This window comes from Bufo gargarizans, chromosome 7, assembly GCF_014858855.1.
Source record: "Bufo gargarizans isolate SCDJY-AF-19 chromosome 7, ASM1485885v1, whole genome shotgun sequence".
In the NCBI taxonomy this organism is placed as follows: Eukaryota; Metazoa; Chordata; class Amphibia; order Anura; family Bufonidae; genus Bufo; species Bufo gargarizans.
Window position 1 is genome coordinate 62867258 of NC_058086.1, and position 12391 is coordinate 62879648.

The window sequence follows — 12391 nt, forward strand, 5'->3', positions numbered from 1 at the left end:
TGAAGTCATGCATCTGCAGCTACGCTGCTGCCTCCCTGAGAGCAGTCCCCAGACGGTTAAAAATCCTTAGATCTGACTCCTCAGCTCCATCCTTCACTGCAGAGGTTGGGACTGTAAGAGTGCGGTTAATAGGGGTGTTGGAGGCGGAGAGGTGATGCTGAGCACAGACATCATGTGACTATTAGTGTTTTGGTACCCATGCAGGCAGAATAGTTCTCAGCATCAGTCAATACAAGGGATGGCAAGGACTATTATAGTAGATCCAAGCAGCTACCAAAACATGCGTTACATTGCTTGAACAGACGCCTTGGTTGGATTACCAGGGCTGGGATTGAGCCGTCATACAAACGAGGGCAGGAGGCTTGGTGTAAGGGGGATTATTTATCAGGTGGGGGTCTATAGTCTCTGGATAATGCATCAAAGCACCAAGCTTCGTTCTCTCAGCTTGAGCTGTCCGGCACGTTCAACCGATGATATGGATTCTGCATTGGGGGGTGAAGAAACAGAAAAACTACCACGACCATGTGGGTCGAATCTGGGGTAAGAATCATCATCATTATCGAGAGACCCCCCCCCCCCACCCCTACCCCCACTCACTTTTCCCGTCCTGTTGTGTCCCAACCCTGACATTGCTGATGTTGCATTACAATACATCTCCCCCGTCACCTCCTCCATAAACTCCCAGTCTGTGCGCAATGAGTAAAGAATCTGTGTAAATGATGGTATATGCAGCAAATGAAGCGAGCAGTGATGATACATCAGTGCTTGTTAATGTCATGCGGGGAGGGGGTATCATCAAAGGGATTGAGTTTAACAGCCTCCAATGTTTTGTCTGTTTCTGCATGGTGGGAAATATCCTCATCTTCCACCGGGCACATTACGTGGGTGATTGTGCATTTTGGAATTGCCACCTATATATTCGATAGGATATATCAGCTTTGCTATGATGTGCATGCCATAGATTGTCCTTGGAAGAAATGATGAATGATCTTGGTAGGCCAATCAATAAGACCTGTTCTTTACAGCAAGCAGCAGGCAGCGACACGAGAGCCTGTTGTCTCTCCGACAATGGTTAAATCCAAGGATCCTCTGCAGTATGTGTTCTCCATACAAGACATTATCATATACTGCAGTGTCTGTGGGGAATGAAAAAAAAAGTCAACTGGAAGGGAAAAAGCAATTAGTAAAAGTCATCAACGCGATCTTTGATCTGACATTGTGAGGACATTGACTATGCAAAGTAGGAAACATCAGTCTCACGTGTGCAGTTACTGCAAAATCTGCAAAGCCGGTGGGATCGATTGGTACATAGGAATTCAGGCACCGGATTATGTTCACGGGTTTATGAAGAGAGGAAGCTGACAAATAAATGTAATTATATCTTAATTGTTCTGCTGCTCGGGGGAGATGCTGATATAAAGTTGCCATCAGATCATTAGGTGGAGAAGGCACACAGGGCGGAGGGTCCGGACGTTTTTATTGGCCCTGCATCTTGAATTTCTTATTAATGACCTAAGAGAATAGCCGATGATCTCGCGCTGTAGAATATTCTGCTCAATTTCATAGAAAATATACCAAAAAATGATTTTCCTTCCTAGAACTCAGTAATCTATACCCATGTTGAATCCAAGGCCATGTCAAACCTATATATTATTTAACTCAATTTTGAAATTAAAAGGGGTTCATTTTACAAAATATTACAATTTCATGTCCAAGCTGACAGGATGAAAACGGACTGTACTTTGTTTGTGCCTAATGGATGGCTACCCTCTTCCTGGATTAAAAAAATAATAATCTGAGTAATTGAAAGGGTTAAGAGAAACAGATTATTAGATTTGAGGCCACAAGCTGTGAAATCACAAATCTCCTTCTGGCACCATGACCCTTATCTGTGGCCATCTGTGAGTAGAGAGCGGATGGGGTGAGGTGGTAACGTTAGTCGGGATATTTATTCTAATGAAAGTCTGAGTTTTCCGCCTGTCTTCTTCTGCTAACCTCATTGTCACGTTTCTGCATTAGAGGGCAATACAACTGACATTTGCATGTGGGATTTAATGTAGGGATGAGTGAATTGATTCATCAACCAGAGTTAAAAAACTATGAGGGGCTGTCTCCGCTAGTGAAGAATCCCCTCCGACTACTTGATTGACAAGGTCGGACATGTCATCCAGCCTGGACATTCGTGTGCCTGTACCACCGTTCTGAGTAGTGATGGAAGTAGAAAGGCTCTGCTTTCAATACTGGTGAAGCAACTGCACATGCACCACAAGCACCTGAACAGTCACCTCTCCAGAGTCTTTGCTCTTGCGACACTACTGAGAGCAATGGTTCAGGCATGGGATTGCCAGGGCCTGGTGAAGGGGAGGATTCTTCACTAGTGGGGCCAGCCCCTGATGGGTGTAGGCCTCTTGTTGATTTACATAGTGAATTTTGCATCAGTATTTGTTAGGCTACTTTCACACTGGTGTTTCTGGGTCCGCTTGTGAGATCCGTTTCAGGTTTAGCCCCAATGCATTCTGAATGCGATCAGTTTAGCCCCAATGCATTCTGAATGGATAAGGATCCGTTCAGAATGCATCAGTTTGCCTCCGTTCAGCCTCCATTCCGCTCTGGAGGCGGACACCAAAACGCTCCTTGCAGCGTTTTGATGTCCGCCTGACGATGAAGAGCCAAACGGATCCGTCCTGACTTACAATTTAAGTCAATGGGGACGGATCCATTTTCACTGACACAATATGGTGCAATTGAAAACAGATCCGCCTCCCATTGACTTTCAGTGTAACTCAAAACGGATCAGTTTGCATTATCATTATTTTTTTGTTCATGGTATTGCAAACGGATCCGTTCTGAACGGACACAAGTGTTTGCATTATAGGTGCGGATCCGTCTGTGCAGATACCAGACGGATCCGCACCTAACGCAGGTGTGAAAGTAGCCTAAGCCATAAACAGGAGTGGATCCTGCATTAAGTATGATAGAGAGATCTGCATCTTTTCTCTGTAGGTTCTCCTCTTGATTATTGATGAGAGATATAAGTGTTACTTTCACATTATCCTCAGATACAGAATACTACTCTATACAACACTGCATATAGGTACATGTGCTTCAACCAGTTATGCCAATGGCCCACAGGAAGGACTATCTGTATTAAGGTGTGGTTCACACACCACTGATGAGCCATGTGTGTTGACTTAATCATGTAGTAAACGAACTAAAAAAGGAAACCATGATTACACAGCAGCATATTTATAGCTAGCCTCCACCCAACTCAACATTGCATTGCCTGAACACATAATCTACTAGCTCCACCTTTCATTCCTGTGTTCCTTATCAACGATTTTGAAGGTTGGAGTTGGTTCAGTTTCAGCACATGCATGCTCCAGGGTTCACCAGCAGGGCTGACTTCCCCAGTGGCCATAGGCCCATCTTCTGTAGCCTTGCTATATTCACTAATAGATATACACTCTAGCCAGGTTCACATAAGTGCATTATGGGTACATTTCGTAGTCAAAAATATTGGACTTGGTCATTTATTTATGGAGGAAAATGGTTCAATATTACATCCGTGAGTGTCAAAATTATGTGGATTCACAGATAATTTGAAGGTGAAATTAGAGTCACGTGTTTTCAATCAATTAAAAGACAATCAGGTGTGAGTGGGTGACCTGTTTCATTTAAAGAACACATTTGCGGAATTGTATTATGGCACGCACAAAGAATATTTCCAAGGACCTCAGAAGAAAAGTTGTTGATGCTCATCACGCTGGAAAAGGTTACAAAATAATCTCCAAGGTGTTTAGACCAATCCACAGTTAAACAGATTGTGTACAAATGGAGGAAATTCAAGACCATTATTATCCTCCCCAGCAGAGGTCGATCAACAAAGATCATGTCAAGATTAAGTCTGTAAGGTCAAAAAGGAACACACAGTAACCTCTATGCCATTTAAAGGGAACCTGTCACTGGGATTTTGGGTATAGAGCTGAGGCCATGGGTTGCTAGATGTTCGCTAGCACATCCGCAATACCCAGTCCCCATAGCTCTGTGTGCTTTTATTGTGTAAAAAAAACGATTTGATACATATGCAAATTACCCTGAGATGAGTCCTGTACATGAGATAGGGTCAGGGACAGGACTCATCTCAGGGTAATTTGCATATGTATCAAATAGTTTTTTTTACACAATAAAAGCACACAGAGCTATGGGGACTGGGTATTGCGGATGTGCTAGCGGCCATCTAGCAACCCATGGCCTCAGCTCTATACACAAAATCCCGGTGACAGGTTCCCTTTAAGGCCTTTCTCTCATTAGCTAATGTTAATGTTTATAAGTCTACCATCAGGAGGACACCGAATAACAAAGGTGTGCATGAAAGAATTGCAAGGAGAAGGTCGCTGCTCTCCAAAAAGAACATTGCTGTCCATATGCAGTTTGCTAAAGATCACCTGGACAAGCCAGAAGGCTATTAGAACAATGTTTTGTGGACAGATGAGACAAAAATATAAATTTTTGATTTAAATCAAAAGTATTATGTTTGGAGAAGGGAAAACACTGCATTACAGCATAAAAACCCAATCTCATCTGTTAAACACGGTGGACATAGTATTACAGTTAGGGCCTATTTTGCTGTATCTGGACCAATACAGCTTGCTGTTGTTGATGGAACAATGAATTCTGAAAATTATGCCAGCAAATTGTAAAGGGAAATGCCAGAACATCTGTCCATGAGCTGATTGTCCACAAAAGATGGCGGAGACAGCACACCAAATGAAGTTGCTATTTGAGTTTTATTCATACAGTAGTACACACGATTACATTTACGGTTAATGCAACGTTTCGGGTCCTAATGCAGTACCCTTTGTCAAGCTTAAGCCTCGGTTGTGACAGGTATGGCGAATAAAACTCAAATAGCAACTTCATTTGGTGTGCTGTCTCCGCCATATTTTGTGCAAAATTGTATACAAGACTCCTGGGGTGGAAGGAATCGATTGGAGACGTGCACCCACGAAAGCCCCATACACGAGTGCTGTGGTTACTTCTGATTGAAATATCTTTCCATGAGCTGAATCTCAAAAGAACGTGGATCATGCAGCAGGACAACGACCCTAAGCAAACAAGTCATTCTACCAAAGAGTGGTTAATGAAATATAAAGTTAAAAAGGGAGATTTAACAAAGCTGGTGTAAAGAAAAACTGGCTTAGTTGACCATAGCAACCAATCAGATTTAAATTTTTCATATTCAAAGGTGGAAATAAAAAAGGAGAAATGAAAGGTAGAATCTAATTCTGGGCAACTAAGCCAGTTCTACTTTACACCAGTTTTGATAAATCTGCTCCAAAGTTTTGGATTTGCCAAGTCAAAGTCCTGACCTTGATCCAATAGAAATGTTGTGGAAGGACCTGAATCAAGCAGTTCATGGGAGGAATCTCATAGCAGTTGAAGCTCTTTTGTAAGGTGGTATAAAGTAAAATTCCTCCAAGCTGATGTGCAGGACTAATCAACAATTTCCAGAAACATTTAGTTGCAGTTATTGCTGCATCAAATACAGAAAGAAAGGGCAGATACTTTTGTCTCTAATGTGACATTGGAACATTTTTCTCAATAAATAAATCAGTGTAATATTTCCAATTCATTTATTTGATTTGGATATCTTTATCTACTTTTAGGATTTATGTGAAAAATATAGAAAATTCTGAGGTTCACGAACTTTCAAGCGTCACTGTAGATCCCACCTGTAATATGATTTTTTGCCGTATAAGACGCACTTTTTCTCCCCCCAAAATGGGGGGAAAATGCCCCTGCGTCTTATACGGCGAATGCTGTCAGTTTTACATCGCAAGCTGCGATGTAAAGCGAGCGGGGACTCGGGGAGGGACTGGGAGGAGGAGCTGGGGCCGGCAATAGCGGCGGGGCGGTGCAGTCACTGTACTATAGCCCCGCCGCTCCGGTATACTAATATAATTTGTAATATTCAATTAATGGTTATTAAATATGCCCCTTTATTCCTAATAGTACCTTAAATCCTAAGCGCTTCAGTAGAATGCAGGCCGGGCGGGCGGCAGCGTAACTCCCTGATGTCACGTGCCTGCGCCGCCTACTTTATGAAAAAAAGCAGGCGGCGCAGGCAAGTGACGTCAGTGAGTGACGCGCCGCGCCGGCCGCCCGGCCTGCCGGCATTGTACTGAAGCGCTTAGGATTTAAGATACTATTAGGAATAAAGAAGCATATTTAATAACTATTAATTGAATAAGACATATTATATTAGTATACTGGAGTGGCGGGGGATCTGTGGATGGCACAGTTATGGGCTGGGAGGGTCTGTGGATGACACATGTATAACAGTGCCATCCACAGATCCCCCCCTGTAACAGTGCCAGCCACAGATCCCCCTGTAACAGTGCAAGCCACAGATCCCCCCATAACAGTGTCCATCATCCACAGATCCCCCATAACAGTGTCTGTCATCCACAGATCCCCCCATAACAGTGTCCGTCATCCACAGTTCCCCCATAACAGTGTCCGTCATCCACAGTTCCCCCATAACAGTGTCCGTCATCCACAGTTCCCCCCATAACAGTGTCCGTCATCCACAGATCCCCCCATAACAGTGTCCGTCATCCACAGATCCCCCCATAACAGTGTCCGTCATCCACAGATCCCCAGTAATAGTGCCATCCACAGACCACCATTAGTTCCAACCCCACCAAACACACAGCACACCTTTTGGTAAAAAATATTTTTTTTCTTATTTTCCTCCCCAAAAACCTAGGTGCGTCTTATACGGCGAAAAATACGGTATGTGAAACTGACCTGAGGGCCTCTAGATGCATGAATTTGCATTGGCATTTATTTACCACAAAAATGGCAATAAAAACCACTTGCATTTTCTTTCCAAGCTGCATGTGGTTTCATGGCATTTTTTGGTGGTGTTTCTATTCGGTCACCACCTACTCATATGAGACAACTAACAAATCATGGGGTGCCTATATGTGCCAATACACTACATAGAAAAAAGGTGTACAAATTAGCTCTTAACAAGCTCTGCCTCTAATACGATCAGATGTAAGGCAGCCATCCTATAAGTCAATGTTCGACCCTTTAAATAAACCTTGAGACATGACTCAGATATTAAATAAGCCAGCATCTCATCTGCACACAGCTGTTTTGGGGTAATCGCCCCTCATCAGTGCAGAGAGTACTGGCTTGACTGGGTGAGAGACCTATGTCAGGAATTAAGGGTTACTATCTCTCCCCAAGGAGAGATAGTAGCCCCAAATACACTGCGTATAAAAAAAGAAAGTCAGCACATAACAAAAGTTACAGCTAACCATATACAAAAGTAATGCTTAAGATTTATTAACAATTATTTTTGTCTATGGTGAGGTGTGCCTTTTTATGTGCTAGCTTTGTGTATATGCAGTCTTATTAAAAAATTATTCAGCATTTTTTTCCCTATGGAGAAGAAGTGTCATGGTGCGTTGTGGGGAAAACACTCCACACCGAACACAGGAGGAAGGGGTGAAAAGTACTAGGCCTGGAAACTAGGGATAGGGGAATGGTCACCACCTAGTGAGTCCCTAATCCGTGCCCTGACTACTAACAATATGAACAGACCTCTATGGTAGGAATGTTCATATGCCAGAACCTAGGCCTTATCTCACCCTAACAGGGCCCTGGAGATAGTGTCAGGACAACGGATAGCCTGTTCATTCCAAGCTGAAGGAACAGGAGACCCCCTCAGGCTTAATACCAAAAGGAAGGGGAAAAAACACAAACAGAATGCGGATGAGTAGGAACTCAGAGGAGAACCAACACCAGCGCTTCCAACATCCAAAAGGCTATATCAACCGCATAGCATAATGGGTGCGGCCAGACTAAATAGAGGAGTAGGAATTATCACTTAAGCTACACCTGAGACTAGAGGTGTGGTCATACCCAGCAACAACACAGAAGTGTGAAACCATCTCACATCACATGCAGCCAGTCTCCTAGATCTTCTGACCCCTGTACCAGTAGAGACCATGACAAGGAGAAATGAAAACCAAGTAGACATCAAATAAAATGCCTAAAGCTTCAGCATGCCATAACATCAGTAGATTAAAAAAAGGCTTTTGTGTGTCCTGCTTTTGATATTTCCAAGCTAGTATTTTTACATTTGCACAAAAAATCTATAAAAACCTATGTGTGAACCCATGACCAGGCATTTTGTTCTGCAGGTAGTATGGCTTCCGGTGGGTGGTTATGGCACACAATGTAGGCCTCACTAATTACATTAAAACCACTCAAGCCCTTCGCAATAACTAAAGCTGGGTTTACATCACATTTTCCAGTACATTTAGCCTTTACGTCAGAAAACCTCCAGACGTATATGTTAATGTTTGCATGGGGCTCTATTAGACGAAGGTCAAAAGACTATCCTCTTGACCTCCATCTGGCTGCTATACATCGGTATACTGAATGAATGAATGAATGAATAACTTGTATAGCGCTACACTTGCGAACTGAATCGCCTCAGGGCGCTTTTGCAGCCATTTTCTGCCTGTGCCTTTAGAAGAGGTAGGTCTTAAGCTTCTTCCTAAAGGCTAGATGATTTTCTTCTGAGCGTATCTTTGTGGGTAGGGTGTTCCATAGCCGGGGTCCTTGGACTGTGAACCTTCGTTCGCCTTTTGATTTGTAACGGGTCTTGGGGATATGGAGGAGATTCTGGTTAGCTGACCGGAGGGAGCGACCTGGAGTGTAGTGTTCTATTTTGTCGCAGAGGTATTGGGGGGCTTTCCCTTGTATACATTTGTGGGTGAGGCAGAGGGTCTTGAATATGATCTGATCTTTCATACTGCAGTGTACTGGAAACAAAAAGAACCATTCTGCCTCATCTCCCCTCCCCGCCCCCACCGACTGTGCTGCTTAAGGATCATTCACATGAATGTAAGGCCGTTGGTGCCTGTATTGCAGACAGCAAATTGCACAATTGCACATTTTGAATGTTCTTTAGGCTGGATTCACATATACCATAGTTTTTTTATGGCATTTTTCCCAATTTTGACAATTATACTTGTTTGTTTCGGAATGTTCATTAACAGGAATCACACCAACTCAAGCTGTTTACTGAAAGTGTTTGGGAATTTTGAAATCCAGGACACACATGCATTTTTTTTTTATAGTGGCATTTTTTCAACTTGTGTGAGTTTATTTTAAAACACAGCATGTTATAACAATGGTGATTTTTAGCCTCTTTTCGATCATCCTGCAATTCAGGGAAAAAGGCACCACTAAATAATGCCATAAAAAGGCATTTGTTTTTCTAGCATTTTCTTAGTGGTAAAAAAAACCCTGAAAACACAATTCATGAGAGATGGGGCCTTAGGGTGCCTGTACACATACTTAGGAATCAGTAGTATGCTGCATGGTCAAAAACCTGCAGTTTTACTGCCAATTGGCACAGGTGTGCAGTGTGGTTTTTGGCCATATAGCTTCTGCAGGGGCAATAAAACTGCACAACCAAAAACTGCAATAATTTGCATCTATTGCGTATGGGTACCTTTTGGAAAATTTTGTTTGATATATTGCCAATCGTTCAATATGTTGTTGTAGATATCACTAATATACCGTATTTATCAACATAATCATTTTTTTTTTCTTTTCTGGGGAGAACAGGAAAATCTTACACTATTAGGCCTATGTACATAATTGTATATACAGTTGCAAGAAAAAGTATGTGAACCCTTTGGAATGATATGGATTTCTGCACAAATTGGTCATAAAATGTGATCTGATCTCCAACTAAGTCACAACAATAGACAATCACAGTCTGCTTAAACTAATAACACACAAAGAATTAAATGTTACCATGTTTTTATTGAACACACCATGTAAACATTCACAGTGCAGGTGGAAAAAGTATGTGAACCAAACGTTTCCTGTAGTTGCAGATCAGACGGGCACAATGGTCAGGAGTAATTCTTGACCATTCCTCTTTACAGAAGTTTCAGTTCAGCAATATTCTTGGGATGTCTGGTGTGAATCGTTTTCTTGAAGTCATGCCACAGCATCTCAATCGGGTTGAGGTCAGGACTCTGACTGGGCCACTCCAGAAGGCGTATTTTCTTCTGTTTAAGCCATTCTGTTGTTGATTTTCTTCTATGCTTTGGGTCGTTGTCCTGTTGCAACACCCATCTTCTGTTGAGCTTCAGCTGGTGGACAGATGGCCTTAAGTTCTCCTGCAAAATGTCTTGATAAACTTGGGAATTCATTTTTACTTCGATGATAGCAATCCGTTCAGGCCCTGATGCAGCAAAGCAGCCACAAACCATGATGCCCCCACTACCATACTTCACAGTTGGGATGAGGTTTTGATGTTGGTGTGCTGTGCCTCTTTTTCTCCACACCAGACAACTCAATTTTGGTTTCATCTGTCCACAGAATATTTTGCCAGTACTGCTGTGGAACATCCAGGTGCTCTTGTGCAAACTGTAAACATGCAGCAATGTTTTTTTTGGACAGCAGTGGCTTTCTCTTTGGTATCGTCCCATGAAATATATTCTTGTTTAGTGTTTTACGTATCGTAGATTCGCTAACAGGGATGTTGGCATATGCCAGAGACTTTTGTAAGTCTTTAGCTGACACTCTAGGATTCTTCTTCACCTTATTGAGCAGTCTGCGCTGTGCTCTTGCAGTCATCTTTACAGGACGGCCACTTCTAGGAAGAGTAGCAAGGCTAGCAGCAAGGCTTTTGGAGATACTTTTATAACCCTTTCCAGCTTTATGCAAGTCAACAATTTATAATCGTAGGTCTTCTGAGAGCTCTTTTGTGCGAGGCATCATTCACATCAGGCAATGCTTCTTGTGGAAAGCAAACCCAGAACTGGTGTGTGTTTTTTATAGGTCAGGGCAGCTGTAACCAACATCTCCAATCTCATCTCATTGATTGGACTCCAGTTGGCTGACACCTCACTCCAATTAGCTCTTGGAGATGTCATTAGTCTAGGGGTTCACATACTTTTTCCACCTGCACTGTGAATGTTTACATGGTGTGTTCAATAACAACATGGTAACATCTAATTCTTTGTGTGTTATTAGTTTAAGCAGACTCTGATTGTCTATTGTTGTGACTTAGATGAAGATCAGATCACATTTTATGACCAATGTGTGCAGAAATTCATTCCAAAGGGTTCACATACTTTTTCTTGCAACTGTATATGTCTCTTGAGTTAATAGGGCATTTCCCCTTTTACCATTATCATCACGAATCAATGAGTTCCTTCCTGGAAATGCTATAGCTGTGGAATGTGGAATTTGACTTCCATGGAGACAAAACGCTGAATCATTGAATACTGATGATGCATAATCTATAATTACGTTGATTTCCTGCAGTTCAGTATTGTAGACTCAATATTCTTGAGCAGTAAATTGCAATTGACTTGGTCTATATTTTCTCTGTGCCAGAGCTATACTATAGTGTTACTGTATGATAGTCGTCAGAAAACATTTCATATGCAGCCTGTGAAACCTTTCTCCAGTGTTTATAGTCTGGTCATTGGTTTAGTTTTTACAATAGAGGGATTTTCTGAATTTCATGTATATGCTTATTTGGTTAAGCATGTTTTGAGCTTGTACTTTGTCATATATATTCTTGCAGATTTCCATCCCAGGGGGCTGATCTCGAGGACAGTGACTAATGTAACTCACATGTCCGAAATTGGGTACAATAGGGAACAATTGCAACACGCCAGACCTGCAGGGTATAGCGACAGTGAGGTCACGGTATGGGCAATCGAGGGTTACTCACTTTTTGGAGGACCCTGGGCAGGCATGCAGCAGTGAATGAGAGGCAGACACTAATTCCTCTGGGGCACACTCTGGGTGTAGAGACCTGGCCTGATGTTGGGTGAGGTGCCCTGGTTGTTGCAGGTGTTTAGAGTGCCTGAGGCAAGGTCCCTTTAAGGTCCGTGACGCCAGTGTCTGTAACGGTGGCACACCGGTTTTCAGTAGCAATAAGTGAGGTACACTGATGGTATGGTGAACGAAAAGTTGCTTTACTTATAACAGTCCAACTTTGTACATCAAGATGGTAATACAGTCCTTTACAGTCCCAAATGCACAGCAGGTTTATATCACAGCAGGTTTCAATCTTGCAAGATACTTGGAGGGTATATAATTAATGCTTGGCAGTGCTATGCTGCTCTATCCCCACAGCTATTCTAGCTGACTGGATCCCAAGGCCCGGATGCCTATTCGCTGGCCTAAATCCTTGGTATGAATTCCTTCCTCCAGTATTGGCACTTGCTTAAGGTTACAATACCTTTGTTTCCTAGCTGTATCTCTCTGCTTCAGGTGACAGGTGACTGCAGGTTGCTCCCAGGAGGTGCTGTCCTACTACTGGGGTATCTCAACT

The 12391-nt window shown here is 42.7% G+C and overlaps 1 protein-coding gene across 1 annotated transcript in view; it reads left to right on the forward strand.

Moving 5' to 3' along the window:
* Positions 1 to 272: 272 nt before the first annotated feature.
* Positions 273 to 12391, forward strand: part of LOC122943740 (regulator of G-protein signaling 8-like) — an 81442-nt gene continuing 69323 nt past the window's right edge. The window contains exon 1 of the mRNA XM_044301729.1: positions 273 to 540. Within this exon, the coding sequence (XP_044157664.1) occupies positions 413 to 540 (128 nt within the window). The 5' untranslated portion in view covers positions 273 to 412. The remainder of the gene's footprint in view (positions 541 to 12391) is intronic.